We start from the raw sequence: 27,269 nt of genomic DNA, 5'->3' as shown, positions 1-27,269 counted from the left end.
AAAGGCTTGGTGGAAATGATTTTATTATTCACAATTATTATACATATTGAAATGCTTCTAAACATAACAAATTACACTTATAAAGAGCAACAAAAGTGAAATAGCTGGAAAAAATGCAACAAAAAATATTCATTCATTCATTCAGAGGGAATCACACATACACACTCTCATGCACTCCTTGACATTTAGGGGTAATGTCAATGCATCAGCATGTATGTGTGAGGTGAGAGGAAACAAGAGTGAAAAAGCTTGATTATATCCTATTTGGATTATGTCACTGGCACAAGGAGCAGTCTGATTTTTGGTATCACCTTTGGAGATCACTTTATTAGGAACACCTCTACACCTGCTCATTCATGCAATTATCCAATCTGCCAATCATGTGGCAGCACCAAAATGCATAAAATGATGCAGATAATAGTCAAGAGCTTCAGTTTTCACCCACAACAGCCTCTAGAGTTTACACAGAATGGTGCAAAACCAGAAAACAAACACACACACACACGCACACACACACACACTCACACACAAACAAAAAAAGCAGTTCTGCAGGTGGAAAAGGCTTGTTAATGAGAGAGATCAGAAGAAAATGGCCAGATAGGTTTGAGCTGACAGTAACATGAATAAGCACTCTTTGCAACCATGGTGAGCAGAAAAGCATCCCAGAACACACAACATGGTTAATAACTGAGGCAGATGTGCTACACCAGCAGAAGACCACATCAGGTTCCACTGCTGTCAACCAAGAACAGGAATCTGAGGCTACAGTAGGAATAGGCTTACTAAAACTGGACAGTTGATGGTTGGAAAAAATGTCACCTGATCCAATCTTCGTCTGCCCAGTTTCGGTGATCCTGTGCCAAGTGTAAGTGCTGCTACATTGCGCTCTTTAGGTAGAGATTAAGATAATAAAATACGAACTCAAGTGGAATGTTTTCTCTCAATTATGATAGAAAATCCCTAAGAACAACACAAAAGAGTTGTTTACAAGAACATTAACAGTTGAATTAAACGTCACTTAGAGTTCGCTTTTAAATGCTTATTAATAACTATTAAACTAATGGAGTAATCATCACAAAATTTCCATGTACAAATAAATTAGGGGAAACTCATTGACTAAGAAAATTAATTTGTTATTCTATCACACAATGGATATCTGTGGCTCTGGATTTTATAAGCCTGTGGTCTAAATTGAAGAGATCCGTCCACATGAGCAAAGCTAGGAATATTAAAAACTTGAAATGTTTCACATGGAGGAATGAGTCAAGATCCCTCTCCCAGTGTTTCCAATCTTTTAAGACATTAGAGGAAGAGTCTCAGTGATGTTATTTTTCTCCGGAAAAAGGCTTTGCCAAATATTAATTATTGGGATGGTGATATTGAAAACAGTTTTGTTCAGCGAGGACTTGTTGACAGGTCCAGATTACATTCTTCCCTCAAGTAACTACATACAATTCATATTAATCTCTATTTAGTTACAAAATTTGTAATAATCATTTAATAATAGTACTTTTAAATGAAATAAATAACAGAATAATAAGAAGGTTTAAGGATTTTTATCTTTTACAAAATGTCATGTTTAAAACTACACAGAATTCCCATTTGTCTGAACTCAACATATCACCCATTGTACATGTCAATCATTTTACATGAATGTTTTGCTTATTTTCATGAAGGGTGCTGTAAGTGTTGAGCTGACTGTATATTTCAGACCTAAAATCACAGTCTGTATTGTGTTAAAACTCTTCTCTGTGTAGATGAGTGTCCATATGACAGCGGATCTCCAGCATGTCTTTAACCTGCTGGCACACGGTGTAGTTGTGTGGCTCGGTGGCGATGTACTCCAGCATGACCCGAGCACCAGCTTCCACACCTCTGTTTAATATGAGGACACTAGCAAAAGAAAAACAATGTTCAGAAATGTACATGTATTTATTTATGAATCATATAACATTGCCAGGGCACACTGTCTGCAGATAGCTGACATGTTTGACACCCGACACTAGCCCAGTTCCAGTAACTGACCTTCGCTTAGAGAGTAGATTCTCTCTTTGAAGGGCCAGAAGGTCTGAGAGATACTGCTCAGGGTCATGATCCATCACCACGAGGTCCAAAAGGTCCTCACCGAGGTGAGATGCTAACCTGGAGATGGCTTCAGCTGAGGAGCAGGGTAGCACCTGGAACTAGACAAATAGGTAGATGGACAAATGTTAATTATAATGGAGTTGCTTTATATAGTAATGTTCCATGTTATGTTTTGGACTTGGATGCATTAAAGAAACATTAAAGATTACATTAAAGCAAATAATGTCATAATGTTCAACCAAATACAATAATTTAAAGATATATGATTATAATATATGGCTTGATAATGAAATTAAGGTTGAGCAATGCATTAGATCACAAGGTCTCATCAATGGCATAATAAGAATAAGAAGAATAAGTCAAGTAATTCAAAATCCATCTTAAGACATTTGTTAACAAATAAGCTGATGTGGATGCCAAAACTAAAACCTTATGCAGATAGTGACATTATTCACCCAAGAGAGAATGGCAAGCAGATGTCAAAGAGGATGTATTAAAAGTAGCAATGCAATGCAAGACTGGACAAATGTTGCCTTAATAACACATTTTTGGGATCCACGCACCTGTGAATTTTTGAAACCCGCAACAAGTAGGATCTCCTCGCCTTTATCGGCAGTAAGCGGGTCCACCTCCACCGTGAACAGTTTGCCAGAGGTGGGGAGCAGACGCAGTATTCGGACGGAGGTGTAGCCACAGTGCATGCCCAACTCCAGCACCCTGTGAGGAGCCTCACGTTGCACCACCTCATCCAGGAACACACCTGACCAGGAGAACACACATGTTGGGAGTTCAGTCCCTGACCAAAAGGCTTACTATAAGGCAGGATATAGAGAGTTTAGAGACACAAAGTGTCATTGTAAGAGTATTGTGTAGTGTCTAAAGATCAAGTTATTGGTGATACTTCTTTGAAATTCTGCACACACACACACACACACACACACACACACATGGGGTGACTGCATCTGTAACCTTTTTCTGGCCCGATGCTGAAAGACGCGTGTGTTTTGATGTAAAGGTCGAACGTGGCCAGCACACTTTCAGCCTGACCGTGGGTACACTCAGAGAAGATGTAGGCATGTGTGTGTCTGACACATACTTTCCCACGCAGGAGCTTCAGCACTCTCTCACACACACAATGATAAAGGGCCCGCAGCGGTGAATGGCAAAGTGTGATGACCACAGGGAGCAGAGGTAGGGACAGCAGGAGCAGTGACACCATGATTTTAAGACCTGAAAACTGAGAAAATTGAGAAATAGCCATTAGAAACTAAATTTCACCATACCATTAAAGATTTTATGTGGAAGTGTGGCAGAAAGAACTACTCTGGACATTTGGTGCCATGCAGTTAGTAATGGGATACTAATGCTCATATACAGTATAGACACATACACACACACACAAAACAGGAAGTGCATCTATAATCTTTTGGTAACTACAGAATGATTAGAGAAAGCCAGTAAAATAGGATGTAAATAGTTTAAGGATAATAATATATTGTGAAGAAAATGGTATTTTTGGAACATCTAATCACAGGCACTAATAAAGGCCCTGCAGGATCAGCTAGCCTCACAATGTCAGCTGTCCCGTACCATACAAAACATACAGAAAAGATGAAAAAAGTTGAAGTGTTAACTGTAGAATGTAGTGCATATTAGCTTTAATAACATTTCATGCTTAATTTTGTTTAAAGCAACCAAAAAAGCATTTGCCATTGACTTTTCATTAGTACTGCATAGCACCGACTACTAAAAGAAAGAAAAATAAGTTAAATAATGCATGACATGGATATAGTGCTTTTCTAACACTCAAGTTTGCACAACACAAAAGAACGAACAAACAAAATAAAACAACACAAATAAATTAATTAAAAATAACAACATTAATAAAAGAACTATAATAATAATAAAAAAAATATTAAGAATTATTTTGCAACAAACTACACCAAAAACAGTTTTTTTTAAGAAACAAATACTCATTTTAAAAAATGCTACATAATACTTTCTCCTTGAGACACTAAATCAAAACTTACCAGGCAAAAGAACAGAAAGGACCAGAAATGTGTGTGTGTGTGTCTCAGTGACTGTACACACAGTTGTTACTGTTAGTGTGTATATGTGTTTCAGTGACTATATATACAGTTGTTAGTGTGTGTGTGTGTGTGTGTGTGTGTGTGTAAAATGGTTTGGTAGAGACAGAAGCCTGAGTTGCCAGGTCCACCTGTTATGTGTACGTCACCTGTTTTTGACCACTGTATTTGTTTGGCTTAAATGCTGCAGAAAACACTAAAAGCACATGGACGCTTCTTAATAAACCAAGGAAGTGCTAAAGTGCATGTAAACGGTTCCCATGGCAACCTTAAAGGTACAGTGTAGCACAGAACAGTCAGCTATTGCGAGCAATGACAAGGAGGCAAAGACATGCAAAGAGAAATGTCAATATTCACCAATAGAGGGCAGTCAAATGCGCTTTATTCACTTACCTGTAATAACTATTGCAGAAATATTAGATATAACAGCCACTGCAGAAATATTAGATATAATAACCACTGCAGAAATATCAGTTATAATAACTACTGCAGAAATATTAGATATAATAACCACTGCAGAAATATTAGATATAACAACCACTGAAGAAATATTAGATATAATAACCACTGCAGAAATATCAGTTATAATAACTACTGCAGAAATATTAGATATAATAACTACTGCAGAAATATTAGATATAACAACCACTGCAGAAATATTAGATATAATAACTACTGCAGAAATATTAGATATAACAACCACTGAAGAAATATTAGATATAATAACCACTGCAGAAATATCAGTTATAATAACTACTGCAGAAATATTAGATATAATAACTACTGCAGAAATATTAGATATAACAACCACTGCAGAAATATTAGATATAATAACCACTGCAGAAATATTAGATATACTAACTACTGCAGAAATATTAGATATAATAACCACTGCAGAAATATTAGATATAATAACCACTTCAAAAATATTAGATATAATAACCACCGCAGAAATATTAGTTATAATAACCACTGCAGAAATATTAGTTATAATAACCACTGCAGAAATATTAGATATAATAACCACTGCAGAAATATTATATATAATAACCACTGCAGAAATATCAGATATAATAACTACTGCAGAAATATCAGATATAATAACCACTGCATAAATATTATATATAATAACCACTGCAGAAATATCAGATATAATAACTACTGCAGAAATATTAGATATAATAACCCCTGCAGAAATATCAGTTATAATATCCACATCCACTGCAGAAATATTATATATAATAACCACTGCAGAAATATCAGTTATAATAACCACTGAAGAAATATCAGTTATAATAACCACTGCAGAAATATTAGATATAATAACCACAGCAGAAATAGGTTTCAATGCAGGTGCAGATTTCAAGACTTTTATCTTGTAGCCCCAACTTTACTCTTAGATTTTTGATATAGGTCTTTGTCCTTTGAATTAAAATCAGTTTATGTTATAAGAGTCTCAAGAACCCTGAGTGTTGTGTGGCATGGCTCTCCCTCTTTACTGCATTCAGGCTCTAATATACATATATAGTTCTTATATTTCTTCTTCTATTCTTCTGTAGAGAAAGACACAAAGTGATCTTTAAAGATTTAACAACAGTTAACATGACCTTGATGAAATTAATCATGATTTTTCATGAAGTCATTAATGACTGTTGAAGAGTTTGGTTGTGTTTACTGTTGGATTGACAGCTTATTTGTCTTTATCCTGCTGGCCTTATGGTTTATGTTTTTGGTCATGCTTTGCCATACCTGACCCTCTTTTTAAAGCTAGAAATTTTAGAAATAACTATCCAAATAATAATAATAATAATAATAATAATAATAATAATAATAATATTCTGGGGTTGCAAAGGGGTGGAGGGGCAAGAGAATACTAAGGGATGGATATTACTGTTATTACAACATATTACTGTTTATAGTGGTATTATGTAATATGTGTATGAATATTCATATTCCACTTGGATGGTCCTCTTCTCTCTCTCTCTCTCTCTCTCTCTCTCTTTTTTCCCTTTTGTACCCGCAATCTCAAAGTCTGTACTCATAAGAAGTGAACTGGTGATTTTTTTTGGCCATGTCTAACCCAAATCTTTAAAAGGCAGTCAGAGCAGTGCTCCCTCTGCAAACCGCTTTCTCAACTCATGCAGTGGGTGTGTGGAGCAGGGCGGGGCTTCGACCACAAGCGAGCCTGTGATTGGCTGTCGGACGCGCTCCTCTGTGTCGGATTGGCACAGTAGCGCGGGCAGGTGGGCGGGGCTAGCTGAGAAAGCTCATCCGCAAGTGCAGTGCGGGTCTGCGGCACGAGCTCAGGAACGAAGGGGGCGTCAACTCACGAGGCAAAAAAAAAAACAAAAAACAAAAAACAAAACAAAACCCACAAAACTTTTATTTCACGTAGCAGTGACCAGCTGTGGCACAACGGGGCCGGCTCTCTCGCCTCTCCTCTCTTATCCACGCCTGAGTTGAACGCTCACTTGTACACTAAATGGCCAGCCCTGGTTCGGATGCTAGACGGCAGCTCCATCCGCAACATCCGCACAGCGAGGCCGCCCCCGAACCGGCCGTGCGCGAGGCCCGGAAATGGATAGAGGTACGTTCTGTTTACATTGCGACGTCACAGGAGGCTGCGGTGTTTCAGGTTATCCCAGTCATGCTGCTTTCACTTAACATCAGTGTGTGTGTGTGTGTGTGTGTGTGTGTGTTTGTGTTTGTTTAAGGTTTGTTTACAGACCAGGCGTTGAGTTAATGCTGGCTGTATCATTACATCCAAATTACAGTTAAGGGAATTATAGCGAGGTTTTTACTAGTCACCTGTTGAAAAAATAGAGCATCTTAAACTGTCCCTGGAATGAAAGATGAAAGATGGATCCTGTGGAATGTGTTTGACACCATTTGTTTGTTAATGAACACTTTTCAGTTAGTGGCACTTGAGGCTTTCATGTTGGATCTTTCTTTTAAAAAAGGTACTAAAGTGGTGTTTAAGATAAAGTGCATGTCAATTGATTGGGATCAGGAAGTGGACATCCATCTTCCAAAACACAGGCTGAGCTGATCAAGCGGGTAGACCATCTTTGCCAGCTGATAAGTTAGTTTCCAGCTTTCTTATTACATGAATATACTGATCAATCCTAATTGCCTTACTGTTGCGTTACTTTCTTAAAAATTACTTATCTACGATGTACACTATATGGCTAAAAAGTATGTGGACGCCTGACCATCACACCCATTTGTGGTTCTTCGCCAAAACACAAAACACAAGCTGAGCTGATTAAGCCGGTAGACCATCTTTGCTGGCTGATAAATTAGTTTCCAGCTTCATAATGCATGGATATATTGATCAATGGATGATTGAGATTTTCTAATTGTCTTACTGTTGTGTTACTTTCTTAAAACCATCACATCCATATGTGGTTCTTGTCCAAACTGTGGCCACAAAATTGGAAGCACATCATTGTCTTGCAGAAGAATTTTGTATTCCGTAGCAGTAACACTTGTCATCACTGGAACTAAGAGGCCTAAACATTTTCCAGCATGACAGTGCCCCTGTGCACAAAGCGAGCTCCATGAAGACATGGTTTGCCAAGGCTGGAGTGCAAGAACTCGAGTGGAATGCACACAACACTGACCTCAACCTCACTGTACACTTTTGGGATGAACTGGAACACTGATTGAGCCCCAGGCCTCGTCGCTCAACATCAGTGCCCGACCTCACTAATGCTCTTGTGGCTGAATGATCACAAATCCTCACATCCACGTCCCAAATTTAGTGTACAGCCCTCCCAGAAGAGTGGTGGTTATTATAAGAGCAAAGGAGGGACTAAATCTGGAATGGGATGTTCAAAAATCACATATGGATGTGATGGTGAGGTGTCATACATACTTTTGGCCATATAGTGTATCATTAGTAGTGGTAATTTAAAAACTTTCCTATTTCCAGCACCTACCAGCTGGCAAAGAGTGTGCACCAGCTTGATCAGCTCAGCCTGTGCAACTGTCTTACACCAATAACCTCTTTACTGTGAGATACTTTGCCACATGGCTATTTTTGCAGAAGACAGGTGAGATGTTAATGGACTGTTTGATAAACGTGAAAGTGAAATGTTTGATTATGCCTAGATAGCCATAAGAAGTTTAATTACTCATAAGAAGTTTCTTTTGCAAGTTGAGTGATGCAGTATTTGAGGTGACCTCATTATTCTGAATAATGGCCAAAAGGCTAGGGAACTCAAAAAATGTCCCGAAGGCCCAAACCCAACTCGAATTCTATCAACCTAGGGCTGACAATAATGACTATAATTTCACTCTCTTGAAGTTACTGATACCTTGCCATCTTTTACTCTACTCATTCTGTCTCAACGAGTTATGCATCTGCATTTATATGGACTCTGTGTTCTAGCAGTGTCACATGTTTGCCAGGTCTTTTGCTACCCTCGTAAACTTGATGAATTCAGGTAGCCATTCTATGCCAAAATGCCTCGAACAACTGTTTACTGAGGCCTCATTTTGAGGCCAGGTTTAAAGTTTTTGCATTGGGTGGCTTAGTGTTACAAAGCCCGTGGCTTCTATGTTCATTGTGTTTGGCTGTTGTGGTTTTGGCATGAACTTGGGATGGTTTTTACACTGTTGGGAGGAGTTGTACGCCTCTATTTGTTTACTGTCTCTGCAATCGTGCAAACGTGTATAAACAGAAACTCTAGCCTATGATCACAACTTACTTCTCCAGAAGTTACGCTTTTATGAGGGTAATTGTAGCATTCCCCATTCCGAGATTAAACACAGTCATTCTCTTACTTAAAGGCTTCAAAAACTTTCACAGGATCTGTTTTTGATGCCAGCACATGTCACATGGCCCTGGGCAAAACTGTTATGCAGTTAGGAAATCCAAAGGAGCAAAATGAAGCTTGAGCTTAAAAGGTTTTCTTTGGATTACAGGCAAATAAAAACAACATCTGATGTGGTTTAAGTAAGGAATGATGTTTTATTTATTAAACAATAAGACATTGCATTTTTTATCCATTTATAATAACATTTAATGTTGTGGAATGTCTATGAAATAAGTTAGTTCCTGTAATCTCATTATAACAGCTAGACATAGTCGTTCCCTCACCCTCCTATTTTTCTCTCTCTTGAAGTTCTTGTGTCTGCAAGTTACAGCTTCACCTCTGTTACATACCTGCTGCTCTATGTAAGGTACCTCTGTGTAAGGTTAATGACCTCTGTCTGATCATTGATGGCACTGACATGGTTCGTAACCTTCGCATTATCTTGGACTCATCGCTGAATTTTAATTTTAATTAATTTTATTTCATCTGTTGCTCCCAAACTCTGGAATGCCTTGCCTCAATACCTCCATGAATGTTCAACTCTTTCATTTTTATGAATATATATATTAGGCAAGTTATCCTGTTTTTTTTTAGACTGGCTGTCATAGCTATTAATTTCTTGTGTTTCTTTATATTGTATTTCATTTGTTTTGTTTGCGTTGTTTTATGCTTATAAAATTTTGTTGTGTAAAGTAAATAAATAAACTTATTATATTATTATTATTATTATTATTATTATTATTATTATCATTATTACCTCTGGCTGTCTGTTGCAAAGCACTGACATTGGAGACTCCTTCCAAAAATGCTAAATCTCTTCACAGAAAACTTCACCATAGCAACAACTACATATTTTTAAATCTGTTTATGTGAATGTATAAAAGTTACTGTAGAAATGATAACATTGGAATCAACACATTAATTTACGTCTTGCAGCTGGAACTACTATCAGATCTGCTGTTGTTTAATCTTAATCAACACCTTCTGATCAATCAGAATCAACAATTCAACAGCATTATGGTATAAATTCATATTAGCCACATTCAGCTGGAGTCCTAAGCTGGATAATTTACATTTGAAGCATCTCTGAGCAATTTTAACTGACCATATTAACCAGGAGTATCTTTGCCAGCTTAACTGCATTTTAAAGAAATGTTGCCATGACCTGAGTTGGATTCTTGAGTCTGAGTAGCTACAGGGTATTTGTGGCTGAGAGTTCATTAGACTATTTGGACTATTATCTTTGTTGATAGGGAGCTTAACTGATGGTGTTTTATTGCGCAGCGAGGGTCTCCTCTGAGCATGTTGAGCTATTATATGGATTTGCATAATTAGCAGCTTGAGTCATGAAGGAAGAGTGTGTTAAGCCGTTTTTTTCTTAAACTGTGTGTTAAGGAGTTTATTAAGATTATTACTTGTCACACTGTATGAGATGACCTCGATAAAAATATGCCGAATTCTGTAGCTGCCTGTGCAATAACGTTCTCTGTGTCAGATTATATGATGAAGATCCTCCTCCTGTGATTAAAGAAAATGATTACGTTCTGCTTACTTTATCATTCAGATCTGAGCCCATGCAGAAAACACGGTTGCATAAACAGAAACATTCTTAAAAGTGAGCATGATCTAATCTAAGGCTATTTTTCTGTCCATTAGCATGTTTTGTTTGTTTCACCACGGTCAGTACCATATCTGAAGCTGTTCCAAGAGTTTCCTGTAATCCTATGCCGCCCTCCTTTCGGTGGCCTTTGGACGAGCGTCATAGCAGTGCTCACACTGCCGTCTTTGGGCGGAATGATGCTAAATCGGCCACTGGTGAGCACGTCATATTATGTGCTCTAAGACCATGGATCTCGACTCATGACCAAAGAATTCTTTTATGATGTGCGATTTTTGTCTGCAACAGTAAAATCGGGTGGAAAATTATTGAGTGTTAACCCAGATTTTAGCCTTCACCATTCCAGCTTCACGAATATTACAAACCAGAAGAATTCTACATTTAAAACTAAGATTTAAAAATGCATTTGTAAATAAAATAATGTTTTGTCTCAGCAGTTATATTAGAATTTGTTCATATTACCTTGGAGTATTCTCCAAGAGAGTGAGTAATGAGTTGTCTCTTATGGGCATGAGTCTGTGTTTTGACTTGCATTATTATTACTAAAACCTGCACAGTGTCTCTCCTGTTGTTAATCCAGTCTTGGGTTGTTCATGTATGTTTACTGTGTACATGTATGGTTACTAAGGAAAACTTTTTATTTCTTTTTTAATAAGATCCTGTTTTGGAATCTCTTGTGCTATTATACCCGAGTATATTTTATACTGTTCCGTAATAGAAAAACAATGTAATGAGCTGAAACACTGAAACAGTGAAGTAATGCCGCATTCGTGGTGGCTAATTTGCAAGGTGCAATGATGTCATTTTCTACCTTGAGACGTTCGACTTGTGAAGTGGAAAAAAATACATTGACGCCTCCATGAAAGCATGTCTTCTGTTTGAGCAAGTAAAGCTCATAAAAAGCTACTTTAACCATAATTTTACAGTTACAGGCCTGAGCGGCTACTGGTAATGTACTACTGTAGTGAACTTCAAACATCCATGCAACACTTTTGAGTGAAATTGCAGTACAGCAACAAGAGTGGACAATAGCAAGTAGCTTAGCAACAAGCTATCCAGCTAATTTTAGTTAGAAGAGTGATAACTCGACCTGATGATTAGCTTGTGGATCATTACCATTGATAGATGTAGATGATTACCATTGATAACAGCGATTAGCATGGTCAGTGTTATAGATTTAACCCAAAGCCAATACTGATATAAACTAATTTAAAAGTAGAGAACGGGGACTTTACACTGTTCATAGTATGCACGGCCATGTTAATTTGATGTCACCCTGTAAACAGGGAAGGAAGTGGTAATTGAGAAGACTACCTCTAGGTAAAGAGATGAAAGTTGTGGGGGTGTTTTCCGTGGCTTTACTGGTTGTAGGTGGGGAATTACAAGTTGCAACCTCGCCTCGAACGCAACATAAGACTAAGTTGTTTCAAGAGATTATTGTGAAAGTTGGAGCTGAGCTTTAAGGTTCGGTTCTAGTAACCACAAGGTTATAAATTCCAATCAGAAGGCCACCTCTATATCTTTGTTTAACTCAGAATTGATTGTTGTAGGTCATGAAAAGACTGAACAACCTTTCGTGTGCAGAATACAGTGGGAATGAAGCTTGTAAACACTGTGGTAGCCTGATCTGGGCTGAAGAAGCACTGGATCAGGCTGGATTACTTTGGAGAGACAAACTTCAAGCCTGTTTAGGATTTACATCTGCTTGTTTGCTCCCATTGCACCACAGCTCAGTGCACAGTGCTTGGGGAGTGTTTTGATTATTAGGAATACTTTTAATTGGTGCATGATGCTCGTGCACGCTCACTTGTTCATATATGGATGGATGGCTCTCTCTGCACATAGCAACTGCAGTTCGAACCATAGTTTAAAACTGTTGAAGATAAAACCAGTTGCAGTCATCTCACTGACAAATGATCTACAGAAATATCTGACCATCTGACCATTGAGGCATTGCATGGCATAATTGAAGACTTGCCTACTCAGACCAGTAATAAACAGCTGATTAGCTCAGTGATTGTAGGTTGTTAGGTGGTGATAGTGTGGGAGTGGGAGTTTGTGAGTGCTTGGGAAGGTGGTGAAAGATTCAGTGGTGGGTATAGAGGCTTCCCCTGGGCTTGTTCTGGAAATCAAGACCGGAATTTTCTCCACTTGTCTCTACACTGCATTGCCTGCCATAATTTCCCTTCAGAGACAAATCAGTAGATTGGGCATCTGGGACAAGCTGATTTCAGGTCCGAGCTATTGGGTTTTAATTTGTAGTTCCCTGTTGGACAAATAGGTTCAACAGACAGATAAAGAAAAACTACTTTTTATTAATTTTAACAAAACAAAATTTCATTTGGTATGTAGTGATGTGTAAAAGTAATATACTTCACAATCATGCAATGCATCCATGCTTCTGAAACAAACCAACTACGCACATCAGCCAAGGTCTGATCTAGCTGACAGTGCAACATGGTTTACTAGGCAGATGAATTAGCATGCACACTGATGAAACTTAGCACAATTAAGTCCAGCGCAAAGCCACCGTATAACTCTCCTCTGGCACAACATGCAGTCATTTTTGCAGATAAACATATCTAGTGAAAAATAAAGACTTGATTAATATGTTTTACATGCAACACGAGGACAGAACATCACAGCTTATAGCCAAACCATTAGCCAATGCTTATTTAATCGAAAGCACCAACATGCCATGCAGCATTATACTCATTCGCTTCCCTTAGTCTGTATTAATGCACTTCAGTAGCAACTACCTAAACATACATGATGATAGCTACTATTTTTTAGCCTAGTGAATAAACTTCAGGGCAACCAAAACATGGCCTTGCAGACTGTACTTTTTATTTGCCCAAAGGCCTAGCTAATGAATTTAGCTAAACAGTAAAACAGTACTGTTCATCTGTATATATTTGTGTTTGTCCAAAGTTAAGTCTGTTAGATCTAATAGAAAAAGAGCAGGATTGAGTATTTTTTTTCCCGTAATATTTGAAACATGTAAAGGGCTGAATTACGTATTTCCCTACATACAGGTGCACAAAATTTAATAGTTCATTCAGGAATGTGCTGTAAAACATGAAGCAAGTTCCTGAATTGAGAATTTGGACAACTCTTGCGCCTTCAGTGGAAAATCTTACAGCTCTTTAGGATTAACTCTCGTTTACACATTCTTCACTTGACAGAATCTCTTGGATGTGTCTGTCTAAATATGTGTCTTAGAACTGAGGACATATTTATGATTTTGTCAAAACACAGTTTAGAAAAACCCAGTAGGTATTTATGTCTGACAGTGGAGTGATACATTATAAAACACCAGTGGGTGAACTGGTCTAGATGGTTTGACCCCTGCCAGTGTTAAAAAAGCATTTGACATGAACATGGTACCCTGCACTGAAGACTCCTAGGTCTAGGATCTGCTATTTTAATATGCTATATTATATATCTGCTATATTATATTATATATGTCCAGATGGCCTTTTTCACCTGGGTTTAATTCTTTGCTTCCCTGGAGTGTGTTTTATGGGGGACTGTCTATGGGCGGATCGTGGCTCAGAAACCGAATTTCAAAAATCATTTGGTTTGGTCTGAGCAGAACCGGTATTTTTCCCACTCCAACATAACAAAATTGAAAAACAGTTAATACTGTAAGATTTCCATTATCTGTATTGAGGCCTAAAATAATAAAATAGTTGGGTTGGCAGGCTGTTAGTCACAACAGTTGTATTGTATTATATTCTTAAAAAACACACACACACACACAGGCTATGGAATTTTACTGTTTGTGCTCAAACCTATGAAATCTAAAGGTAAGAAATAAATCATAATAATTGATCATTATCATAAAAAAGCCAGATTCAGTGTTACACGTTGTCAATAGAGTTGCTACCTGGCTCAATTCCCATGCCTAGGGTTAGCTATCTAAGCTGTTTTTCTCTCATTTTTGTGAGTGCAGCACAACAACAACAGTCTTGTTTATCTGTCTAAGGCATACCTTAATGTAATAAGGTTTTCTGTTGAGAAAATCTGAAGCGATGTAACATTTTAGTCTGTGCTGAACACAGTGTGTGAACTAATACTTTGACTGAAATCACATGAGGCAGTCAGGATGTTGCAAAAAACATTTAGGTGTTAGGAGGTAAGCTATTAACAATAAGCTAATGGGTTATGAATGAAACAATGAGTTAAAAAATAACTGAGCAGGAAAATGGTGAACACACCTCATATACAGTATGTGATGCTGCTTGTGTAAAGAATGAGTTACTAGTGCTATTGAGAGGCATTAGCGTCGATGCTATCCACCTTCTTTAGTCTGTTGGTGTATTTAGCTCAGTACACTCACTCAGCCTCGTGTTACAGACTCCACCGTCCCTTGCTAATTCTGTAAGTGGGTCATGATGAGCAGAAGTAGGACGTTTTCCATCTCTGAAAATTTCTGAAAGTGTGTTTGGGGTCAGCGATGGGCTCTTGGGAGCTGGACTCTTTTTTGCTTATCACGGGATACTGGTGGCTACATGCCTGCCACACACACACATACATTACACACACTTCACACTTACATATCAACAGGCTTACTTGCATATCCTCCCACTGTTTCTCATGCTCTGCCTACAGTTAATGCTCTTGACTGCGTAACCTACTTTTCTCTCATAGCTCTGAATTTGCCTGGAAAATGAGTCTGACACACTGCTAAGAGAGGCCCTAAATACAAACCAGAGCAGTATGTGCTGTATCTTCTAGAGCAGGGATCACGTGGCCTGCAGAACTGAGTACTAACACTAGCATCTGATCTCTAATGTACGGAGTAGGATTGGGCGATATGACAAAATAACACCAAGAAAAGTATTATCACAAAATTTCTATGATATGTATTAGAGTATGTAGGTTTGCTGCCCTGTGGATACATTCTGAACCCACCACGACCATGACTAAGTTACTGAAACTGAATGAAATAATGAATATATTTACATTTATTTAAGCCAAGAAGAGTAAGACCAAAATATTTCAGCATCAATATTATCATATGTCTTGTATCACATGGCTTGCTAGCAAACCGCTAGCAAAACTAACTAAGAAAACAACTTACACAAGCAACACAACAGAGGCTCCTCTGTATTGCAGTTAGTTTAGCAAATGGGAATGCTGTAGCAGAATGCTGAGTGAAGTATGTGAAGTTAATCTTTAAAACAAAATCCATAAATGAATATATACACATTACTACGTCCATGCGGTACAAGACATGTGATGATATTGACGCTGAAATATTTTGGTCTTAGTCTTCTATAATATAATGCTAATAGCCAGCCATGCCCACCAAAATGCGCCACTGTTTCCTCCACAGAGGTTCCTCCTACTATCTAAAAGCATGCCAGTAGGTGTATTGATTCTAAATGATCTAATGATCCCTAGGTGTGAATGAGTGTGTCACTTTGTGTACATGGTACCCTGAGATGGACTGGTGTCCCATCCAGGGTGTATTCCTGCCTCCCAGCCAAGATCAGTTCCAGATCCACTGCAACCCTGGCCAGGATAAAGCAGTCACTGATGAAAAAAAAAAAAAAAAAAAAAAACTGAATGAATGTTGGTAATAATGTTTGGGGTCATGCTAGTTTGTGGTATTGGCTTGTTATTGATGCTGATGTTAAGACAATCAGCAAGTTGTGTTTTTGAGCCTGGCGAAGCTAAACACCATTCAGAATATGGCTGTATTCATTTCCTTTACATGTTTCTAAAAAGGTCTTCGTGAAATTTACTTTGTAAAATATCCTAAAACTCATTTTTGGCTGGAGGAATGTTCTCATGGTTTTATATTCAGTTCAGAAAGACGTTTTGGCTGTCGTCAGATTACCGATCCTGACGTTTCTGTCAGAGAGCTGTCCCCCACCCATCAATTCCTGTACACACACACACACACACACACACACAGATCTGAGATTCAGGATTGTTCTATGCTAAGCCCTTATCAGGAACAATGGCGTTCACCACCATGAATGGAGCCATTCAGAAAGAGGCAGAGCAGATACTCTCTCACACACTCACACACTCGTGCACACACACACACACACACACACACACACACACGCACCCAGTAGGCCTATACAGTTTCCATCCAGATGGTATTTACCAAGAAAGACAGACAGACAGGCAGGCAGACAGACACAGAAACACGTACACACATGCAGACTGATCACTCACACGCTAATTACAATACACAAACACATGGTCTCTCTCTATCTGAACTAAAGTCAGGTGTCTGAACACTTCCTCTACCGTCTCTTTCTTTCTTCATCTCTCTTTTATACACACACACACACACACACACACACACACACACCACAGTAAAAATTAAAAGCTCAGCTGTTTGGCAGGTACCTGGTCATTTCTTATACAGCGTCCTCCTCCTTCAGCCGTCTCTTTTATAATTTCCATCCATCTTTTTCTTTTTGTATATTATGCATGTGCAAAGTCTGTCAGACTTCCAAATGCTTAAAACGCAGTTTGATGCTCTGGCCACTTCTCCTTTGCTTGCTTCATCACAAAGTGAGACATCTCTATCACCACTCACAAGATTTGGAGGAGTAGTTGAATCATCTTTTCCAAGGTGTTTTCTTACAGCAGGTTCTGATTCGTTCACTTCATAGATATTTTATTCAGCCTTTCAAGCACAATGGTATACATGATTGCATAATCCTACAGCAACACGGGGTTGGACCAGTTTTATGTTGTGTTCCAACCTGTTGCTTCAGCACAACCATCAGCCATTTCTCTTTGTTTGGATAGAAGTTAATTTTAGATGCTTGTAACTCACTCAGCCTCTCCACATTTAAGCGTAGACTTATATGTATACACCCTCTTTCAATGAAAAATAAAACAAACCCAAATAACATTAAAGAAATTTTCTTCCACATAACAGATTATGTCCATCTTGTTATTTATTTACCAAGAAGTAATCCATAATGCAGAAGCCATGTGGGTGAAAATATGTAAGTTAAAAAAAAAGGAATTAACACAGTAATTTCCAACCAAAAGCTGCAAATTCAAAGCACGTTATTAGCTGGTAGTCAGGAGGCCACTGATATAAAGCAGAGCAGTTTGGTGGTCTGGTACATTCAAGTTTGTATTAACATCATGCCAAGAAAAAAAGATATAATCAGTGATCTCAGAGAAGCAACATTTCCAAATAAAATAATTCCAGTTGAAAACAGTTAACTGCAACAGTCACTTCTCTGAGATCATGGCTGATGTTTGTTCTTATGCAATGCTATTAATATATATTGCACTAGAGCACCAAAGTGCTTAAAGTTCTGCCAAAGTTGAGTGACTGTCCCAGCACTTTCACCCCATGTTTAGACCATTTGATGATCAGAGAAATACCCATGAAGGACATATATGAATCTTCAGGCCTCCATTAGAATGTTAAATGTTAAATTTCACGACTCTACTATTAAAAGAAGATTGAACAAACCTGGCATTTATGGAAGGGTAGCCAGGAGAAAGTCCTTTCCTTTCCTGCTACAATGACTTTTGCAACATCTAAAATAAACATCAACAGTTCTGTAATGAAAGCACAGGGAACGCAGATCAGGTAGCTGCTCGATATGTCCCACGCAGGCATAAACAACATCAGTATCTACATTTATTACATATAAAAAAACATGCAATATGCAAAATGCATACATTTTTATCCTAAAATTAAGGTATCTGAATTTTCATAAACAAATGCTTTTAGTCCAGATCTAACCAAGATAATCAATAATATCAGTGTTGTACTACTTTCTCAGCTGTTTAATGCTATATTTGCATAAAGCATATTTTATTCAGAGTTTTGAGTCAGTACAACTTTCCAGTTACTAAAAAAGAATTTAGTATGCTTTGCAGCCACAAGACTTTGGCACTTTCCAGTCATCGATTTGACCATGAACTCTTTATATCAGTGCATTCTGGCTGGAACTGGGTCATACAACAGGACGATGAGTCCAAGCACACCAGCAAGAAAAAAGTGAATGACTGAAAAAGGAGAAAATCAAGTTTTTGGGATGGCCAGAGCAAAGTTTTTGGGATGGCCAGAAAGTTCTGACCAAAGTTGTTAATTTGTTAATTAACAACACAAATTAAAAAAATCCGCTTATTATAAGGCTTAGCTTATATGGAGCATCCGCCGTATAATCCCCGTGAATGAGCTATTACAAAAATGATAACGCATCAGAACTAGTGCATTTATATAAACCCATCATTTATGTTCCAGCCAGTACTTATATCAGAGCCGCGCCGTTATAGAAAATTAATCCACACCTTCTGATTCGAAAATTCATCCAAGCTGTGGTGTGTGTTGTGACGTTGTGAAATAGTACCTCAGAGAAAGATGCAATTAAGACTTCTGATTCATCTTAAATGCTGTATTATTATTATTATTATTATTATTATTATTATTATTATTGCGAAAGGTTAGCTCTTATCTGTTGCCATAATGTTGGTTTTTTCAGGATCAGGGGAAATTTAGCAATGAAATGCATTAGAAGTCTGTAGCTTTTATTAAAACCATGTTCTATGTTTTGAAAAACCTAAGAACTCCTATAAAAGTGTTCAACCCAGATTGATGGCCTTGATCTGGTTGTAGAGATGAACACTGGATAAACCCCAGAGATGCATTCTAAGTTTGGAGCTTTGCATCTGTCCCACTGTGTTCTTCATATCTTATTTATTTCTAGACATCTGTATTTTGTTGATGACTCTTGTGACAGTCCAAACTCCAACAAACAAAATCATTTCCCATGGATCTTCAATGGAATGGGATGGAAGCCAGATGCAGGAGGAAGAAAATCTGATGCCTCTCCAGTGATCTCTTTAAAGTCTTCTTTCATCTGCTGATCTTGCGTTCTGTCTCATATATTATGCCCATTAGCATGCAAATGAAAAGGTCTCTTTCTTTGGCACTTTCTCACTGCTGCCGTGTCTGCTTTGCGTCAGTGGCTTTGTCTAGCCTTACACTTTGGTTTGTTTCAGGCTATGAGTTTTGTGTGTGTGTGTGTGTGTGTGTGTGTGTGAGAACAACCCCAAGGTTTTTGGGACGGTGCCTGTGGAAGCGAAGCAACTTCTCTTCCAGTCTCAATGACAAGATTATGCGCTAGTGTTTCTGAATCGAGCTCCATGAAAAGGACTATGCAATCCAGCAGTTCTTGTGCACTCAGCCTATAATTGGATTGGATTAACAGGAAATAGAATACAAGATTAAACCTAGTTTGCACTAGTTGCCTTTGGTGTCTGTTGCCACAAAGTGCTGAAGTCTGAATAAAGACTGACTGAGGCTTCTTAAAGTATGGAGACATTCTCTGTGGGGCAAACTCTTAAAACTATAGTTGGTTAGATGTCCACTAGGCAATGTTGTGCTGTATCTCTTCAGGACAGTGGAGGTAGACCTGTCTCACTACGGTATGCAACTATCCTAGCAGTAGCTTTGCTGGGCTGTGGGGGTTCGAACTTGGCCATAGCACCACTGTAAGGCTGTTTTGAGTTCGATCAGCTGCCCATGTACTGCTTCAGAGATGTGAAGCAGTCCCTGCAGCATCTTTCCCTCTAACGCCAGACTTAGCTGCATCAGAGTTGCCTTTGCCAACCACGTATAGAACCTAGCAGCTGCGTTCAATTTGGAATCGTAGAGTTCCCAGGGTCTGTTGCTATTATGGCACATTCTTTGTATGCTCTCTCTGTGCCTCCTGAGTGCTGAGTGTGGCTTCCTGTTGACCACTGGGCTGGCTCAGGGTGCTTGTCGCTTGTCTTCTTTGCCACCAGCTGCCAGCTCTGCTCTGTCATGTTGCAGGGGGCTTCCCATTGCCAGCGAGCGTCTTCTGTGGGCAGACGCCATTGTGGCTGGCTAGCCTGGGAAGATTTGGGCATGCTTAACTCTCGGCACACAGATCCCATGCGGCCACGCCGCCATCCTCTGCTTTCTGCCAGCTTCACTTTCTCTTCTCTCTGTTGTTGGCCACTGTCTGGTTCATCTGTCTCAGGAGTTGTTCCACCTCCTGGCACCAGTGTGGCATTGGCGAGGAAGAAGCTTTACCAGAAAGCATCATAAGAGCAATGCACTTGCGCTTTTACTGGTAAACACACCCTTACTACACAACACAGGCTTGGTGGTTTGCCACAGAACTGGCTAAAATAGGGGAAACCTGCGGGGGTACTAAAATCCACGGCCTCCTGCTGGATGGTAGGCATAAACAAACAAAGCAATAATGTGCTGGGGAACACCTGCTGGTGTGGACAACCCATAAAATTTTTTTTAAAACAGCAAACACTTATTCTATTAAGACATTAACTACCATCGTAATGGACAGTTGTGGGGGCTTACGGGTAGGCAAGAAATGAGAGCCCACTATGTGAAGGCGCCAGCAGTGCTCCAATATTTGCTATGAAAATAAGACTAAGCATTCTGTTTTACTTTTTTCTTTTTTTTTTTGCTGGACTGCAGTCTTCCATTGGACATCCGTGAAGTTGTTCAAATTACAGCGCAAAGCAAAACGATGGAACTTATGAAGCACTGGAGGCATGTTACTTGCTTCCCCTAGCCCATATTATGAGAAATCTTTTTGGAAATGCTAGCCAATTAAAGCTCAAGAGACATAATCAAAATATGGGTGAGAAAACAATAAAAGCATTTATAGAGTTCCTTGCTACTGTTCCTCTTTAGGTTCCTCAGTGGATACATGGCATCTGCATTTAGGTATTTACCTCTCATGCACATGCACATTTCAACAATGACTATTAGTCAGTTAGTGAAAACATCTCAAAGATCTATGAGCACTACGTTAAAATCATGTGCATTTCATTTGACCCAGAAACCAAGCTGAGGGCTGTAGCTGATAGATGTAATCAATTACTTTACAGATTACGTAACCTTTGCTTTTGACTGGAAACGTCTGTTCATAGACCTTATGAAACTGCAAGCAGGTCTTTCACATGCTAGCATCACTGTAGCCTATCTTTATGAGATGCCTTTTTCAAATAAGCCTGTATTGTTTCCTCAGCAGACTGGGACTCCATGGCCTCATAATGCTCCTGAATGAGGGCTCACAGTGTGGGGTATGAAATATGAGTGTGGATCAGTGGAGGGAATTATTTTCAGTCACTCCACACACTCACACATAGTCCAGAGTTCACGACCTTCTTCGAAACCAGTTTAATGCTTTCGATCAGGGCTGCTGGAGGTTTCGGGATGATGTGGGGTGCTGGAGAAGGAGACAAGGTGGATGTGATATTTGTATATTAGTGATACTTTCACTCATATTTATGCACCCCAGGAGTGTGTGTGTGTGTGTGTGTATAATACACCCCCTTTGATTTGACACTGCATTGCTACTTGCACAGTTGATTCAACCCTCATGAATTAGATGGTGATCCCTCTTCATTAATCTTGCCATTCTTTCATTCTCACTCTCTCTCTTTTATTCCTTTCTCTTTTCCTCCATATGAAAGTGAGCTTTCATTCTTTTCTTCTAGGTCATGCCTCTCCCTTTCCTGCTCTCAAAGCCCTATTCTTAACACAAGGGGTGCAATCATAACAGCCTGCAGGCTTGTGTGTGTGTGTGTGTGTGTGTGTGTGTGTGCGCGCTGCTCAACACATTGTGGTGCGTTCATAACACCCTGGAAGTGAAGTATTAATGGAAATGAGCTAACCATCCCCAAATAAACAGGCAAACACTGGGTGCCTTGTTTTTAGATCTCACATTGTTATAAAATGGCAAAGTGTTTGTCCCTAAGAAGGACAGGCACTGGGACATTGGAGACCAAAGCAACTCTCCTCTAGCACTTTAGACTACTTTTAGGTGTTATGACTCCAAATGGATGTTTTGGCTCCCAGGCTTAGCTTTGGGCTTGTGATTAATATGTTGTTGGGGATAGTGATAATCTTATCCTCTTAATGGCGTCAGTGCCTTCAGTTTGTACAGACTTTGCACAGTCTGTACACTATGCTCACTCCTAGTACTTTTCCCAAATTTTATTGCTTGAACACCAGATTAGGCTTTTGTGAGGTAACAGTTTAATCATCTCTACATGATCTTACACTGCCACGAACTACCATCTTTTATGCATTTTGTGGAGGAGCTAAGTTCTTTAACATAGTATGCTAGTATGAGTTATCACTCAAAAGTGTACCAAAAGATCAGTCTTGTTCCAGAGATGAGCCAACTGGCAAAATTAATCTGGAATGACTGACAGTTCTGTAGGTTTTTTGAACTCTTTGATATTTATGCTGAGTTTGAGGTGAAGTTGTTCACATTACAATGCGAAGCAAGACAAAGGAACTTATGAAGCACCGGAGGCATGTTACTTGTTTCTCCCAACCCATTTTATGAGAAATCTCTAGCAAATCAAAGCTCAGGAGACATAATCAAAATATGGGTGTTCCTTGCTACTGTTCCTCTTTAGGTTTCTCAATGGATAAATGGTCTGCATTTAGGTGTTTACCTCAGTGGGTGGTCCAAGAAACTCATGCACTTGCACATTTCAGCAATGATGATTAGTCAGCTAGTGAAAACATCTCAAAGATCTATGTGCACTACATTAAATCATGTGCATTTCATTGACCCAGAAACCAAGCTGGGACTTGTAATTTTGTGCCTACATCCAGTTAAGCCACCGAAAACACCCCCTCAACTTGAAATTTCAACTTGTCAACTTGGAGTAGTCTTCGCAACTACCAATTCCTTCCCCATTTACAGAGTGACGTCAAATCAACATGGCCGCTCAGACTGAACAGTGTAAAGTACCCCTTCTCTACTTTCAAATGAGTTTATAGCAGTATTGGCTTTAGATCTGTTAATATACAGACACAGTACTTGGTTAAATCTAACACTGACCATACTAATTGCTGTTTTGAGAAGGTAATCATCAACATTAGAGTTATTACTAACATTCACTGGCAAGCTTGTTGCTGATTTCAATCCAAAATGTTGCATTAATATTTGAATTTCACTACAGTCGAACAGAACCAATAGCCCTTCAGGCCTGTAATTTTAAAAGTATGGTTAAAGTAGCTTTTTATGAGCTTTAAGCTTATATCAAAAAGTCCTGTTATGTTGTGTTTACTGTTTACTCTGCATTACTGCAGAATAACCTAAAAATCCACCATTTTTTAGGTTTTTGCGATTGCCTCTCCTGGGAAGCAGCTCCCAGTACTACACAACTGGTAATATTATTATGCCCTTGCCTACTCTACCTAAGCCTGTGATGGTGCAAAAGTTTGTTTTCCTGTCTTTTTTTTGAGCTATCGGTTCTGGATGATGAAATTGTTAATCACAATTTTTTTTAAATGGTAGGGAAAATTAATATTGCACACGCCTACCCAAAATACCATAGTTTTCTTAAGGAAAGTGTTAGACACACACCCACACACACAGAGTCACAAATTGCTACAATACCTATGGGTCTGAAATTGAATAGAGGGCTGTAGAAAGTGTTCCATTGTTATTTGTGTCTTAGATGGTGGAAGTACGGTACAGAGCATCACAGAAGGTTCTTATCAACAAGAGTTATGTCTAGTATATAAACTACAGACATGTTCTCTGGTACCTGTGATGCAGTGGCAAACTATAGGTTTAAGTTCTAGGGCTTTATTGCTTTTTTTCATCCTGTGCTGATAAGAAAACAATTTTGATTGAATAATTCACAGTGTGGACATCATACACACAGATGCCTCAAAATAAAAAAGAACATTGACCTCCAACATAATCGTGAACTGCAATGAAAACAATTCAACTCCAGTTCAACTTGACCATCAAGAAGTCAGCCACTGTACTAGTATTAGCAAACAACACTACTGATTGCCATTCATAAAAAAAGCAAGACTGTGACAAATGTAAGCAAAAAACCGCCAAGTAAACGTATAGTAACTCCCCAGTAAGTTGATAACAACAATGGCAATATCCATTCCTCATTATCTCAATTATTTTCCCAAATTTACAGCAAATCTGTAACCAAATTTGTCTGTTAAACTTCCTCATTTGCACCACTTTGATATTTCTGCATATGGTTAAGCTTGGTGTACTGCTTTCTCAATGCCACAGCATGTGTGGAAATTAAGTCAATGCCAATTAGCCATATATTGGAAATGGTCCCATCCATTGGAAACCAAAACGTGATTGGTTTCACTGTCACTTCCTAATTCTGTTGGTGGTTATTGGGATCCTAGGTTGCTTATGCTAACTGGATAATTTTCCTTTTTTGTGTGTTTCAAGATTTTAACCATTTCTAGCCAAAGCTTAACAAAAAATGAAACTATTACTACAGTACAGTGTGATGATTCTATGAAACTTTAAAAAAAAAAAAAAACAAACTTACCATCAGTTTCAGTTTCAGTTTCCAGAAACCTTTCAATCTTTTCTGGAATCTTATAAGGCCCTACGGGTGTGCCTTGCCTCTGAGGTGATGATTTCATAGGAGAACCTACTTATCATCATCCTTTAAGCATTCTCAACACTCTAACTGAAATAGGCAAGCTGGTAATAATTATTGATTGGGAATACCTTTAGAAATAATTAGCTTTCTGCAAATGAAATATGATAGCCGTTTGCAGTTAACTGTCATTAAAGCTGTGTGCTAATTTATTGTTAACCATATAAGCATTGTTGGATGAAGTAGTTAAGGACTCCACTCTGACGGTGCTGGCAATAGTCAGTGTTGGCTTTATTCTGTTGTTTAACAGATGAACATAATATGTTGTGCAGGGTTTCATCAGTTATTGGCCTCTGGACAGATGGGATAATGGCTCACACACCATTTTGTAATTATGCATCTGGGGTGTTAAGTCACTGGAATTGTGTCATGAGTCACTGGCTGTCACTGAACTTGAGATTCGGTGAGCCAGATGTCCTTCTGTAGATGGTTAGATAATACCATCTGCCACCTACATTTGCCATTAGCGTTTTTAACACTTATTTGTCAGTGCAGACAAATTGCATTATAGGGATAGAACTTCTGTCAGCTTTATTGATTTTTGAAGATCTGGCTGTTGGTGTTGTTGCCAGTAACACAGGCTCTAAACAAGTTTGGTTTAGAGCAAGGTCGATCAACCCATACCCTGTTTTTCCCTTTAGCTCTTTTGAGATTTGTGCTTGTGTGTGGATGGAAGGGTGTATATTTTATAGAACTATATGGAGCATGCAGTAGGAGGTCTAGAACAGCAAGAACCTAACCTCTATGCTTGAAGCTGCCTTGGAGGAGCAATGTACTAGGAGTAGAATTACTGCACTTGCTCTCTGTCCAATGCTGCAGAGGAATTTCTGAAATCCAAAAAAGCACTTTTTAATGGGCTGAGGAACATTAGAGCACTTGGCAGACTTTAGAAGCTGCTTACAAGTTGCTCTCAGTCATCTCCCCCGTCCACAATCCTTCACTCACCATGAGCTGTGTGATAGCAGGATGAAAGACTGTGCTGCTGGGAGGACGGCTGTGGACATGTTCACATGCAAAGTATCTGTTCCCACATCTCAACAAGAGTAGGCTTTTCTACTGAGATGAAGTGTCCTTTCCAGATTGACTCCTGTATAGGGAGAAAGATAGCACTGAATAAACAAAGTCACATATGTGTAGGAGCTTTCTTGTTCACCAGGATTGTAGGTTTCACCTAAGCCTGGAAGGCTAAATGACAATTCACTCTGAAATCATTTCTGTTCATTTTTCAGAAGACATACTCTTCCATTTTCTGGGGGTCTCTGCAGGATTAGTGGTTAGGCCACAGCGCCCTCCCGGCTGCGGCCCGGGCTCGATTCCCAGCCAGGGAACTGACCCCAGCCACTGGGGTTGCATGCAATAGTGCACTCTCAGTGCCAGTCCCAAGCCTGGATAAAATTGGGGAGGGTTGCGTCAGGAAGGGCATCCGGCATAAAAACTGCATCAAATCAAATAACACAGACCAATGATCCTCAGTGGCGACCACAAACAGGAGTAGCTGAAAGAGTAACAACACTTCCATTTTCCATTTTATTTCACCAGCTTCTTCATACAAAAGCATATATGCTTTTTGAACATCCCATTTCCCCCCCGTTGCTGCTACAATAACATATACACTCTCTGGGAAGGCATTCCACTAGATTTTGGAGCTGTGGGGATTTGTCCATTCAGCCAAAAAAAAGCATTAGTGAGGTCAGACACTGATGTTGGTCAAGAAGGCCTTGGGTGCAGTCTGCATTCCAATTTATCCCAAAGGTGTTCAGTGGGGTTGAAATCAGGGCTCTGTGCAGGCCACTCAAGTTCTTCCACTCCAACCTTGGCACATTATGTCTTCATGGAGCTCGCTTTGTGCACAGGGGCATTGTCATGTTGGAACAGGTTTGGGCTTCTTAGTTCCAGTGGAGGAAAATTGTAATGGTACAGCAAACAAAAACATTCTATACAAGTGTGTGCTTCCAACTTTGTGGCAACAGTTTGGAGAAGAACCACATATGGGTGTGATGGTCAAGTGTCCACATACTTTTGGCCATATAGTGTACATGTCTGTCAAAATGTGACCCTGTATTTTTATATATGCCAAATCAATCCCCCTTTTAATAGAAAACCATTTAAACACTTATTTATGTTTTGAACTTAATTTTCATAGAAGTCCATTCTAAAGATGATATCACACTTTCTCTAGGTCGTGAACTTTATTGTCATAGAAATCCA

At 39.0% G+C, this 27,269-nt stretch overlaps 2 protein-coding genes across 8 annotated transcripts in view; one reads left to right on the top strand and one right to left on the bottom strand.

The window, feature by feature from the left end:
- LOC113542910 (transmembrane O-methyltransferase homolog) lies at positions 1–27,269 on the bottom strand. Of its 2 annotated transcripts, none has more exons than XM_034305875.2 (5): positions 16,055–27,269; positions 3,055–3,322; positions 2,649–2,845; positions 2,026–2,183; positions 1–1,893 (listed from the first exon to the last, which is right to left on the bottom strand). In XM_034305875.2, the coding sequence occupies exons 2-5, from the start codon at positions 3,302–3,304 to the stop codon at positions 1,737–1,739; spliced, it is 762 nt and encodes a 253-aa protein (XP_034161766.2). In that variant the 5' UTR covers positions 3,305–3,322; positions 16,055–27,269; the 3' UTR covers positions 1–1,736. The 2 variants fall into 2 exon arrangements, with proteins under 2 accessions (XP_034161766.2, XP_053091681.1); XM_053235706.1 differs by lacking the exon at positions 16,055–27,269 and adding an exon at positions 4,116–4,549.
- Positions 6,468–27,269, top strand: part of limch1b (LIM and calponin homology domains 1b) — a 112,449-nt gene continuing 91,647 nt past the window's right edge. For 3 of the 6 annotated variants that reach the window (XM_053235685.1, XM_053235686.1, XM_053235684.1), the window contains exon 1: positions 6,468–6,759. In XM_053235685.1, the coding sequence (XP_053091660.1) occupies positions 6,655–6,759 (105 nt within the window). In that variant the 5' untranslated portion in view covers positions 6,468–6,654. The remainder of the gene's footprint in view (positions 6,760–27,269) is intronic. The other 3 variants (XM_026940683.3, XM_053235687.1, XM_026940685.3) reach the window with 2 other exon arrangements.

The sequence above is a fragment of the Pangasianodon hypophthalmus genome, chromosome 7, assembly GCF_027358585.1.
Source record: "Pangasianodon hypophthalmus isolate fPanHyp1 chromosome 7, fPanHyp1.pri, whole genome shotgun sequence".
In the NCBI taxonomy this organism is placed as follows: domain Eukaryota; kingdom Metazoa; phylum Chordata; class Actinopteri; order Siluriformes; family Pangasiidae; genus Pangasianodon; species Pangasianodon hypophthalmus.
This window is presented reverse-complemented; position numbering and strand designations above follow the sequence as displayed.

Coding starts and splice junctions, on each gene's coding strand:
- LOC113542910 (XM_034305875.2), bottom strand. CDS start 3,304: ATGGTGTCACTGCTCCTGCTGTCCCTACCTCTGCTCCCTGTGGTCATC. Junction 2,184..2,648: donor CGGGTTTCAAAAATTCACAG/GTGCGTGGATCC, acceptor CTATTTGTCTAG/TTCCAGGTGCTACCCTGCTC. Junction 1,894..2,025: donor AATCTACTCTCTAAGCGAAG/GTCAGTTACTGG, acceptor TTCTTTTGCTAG/TGTCCTCATATTAAACAGAG.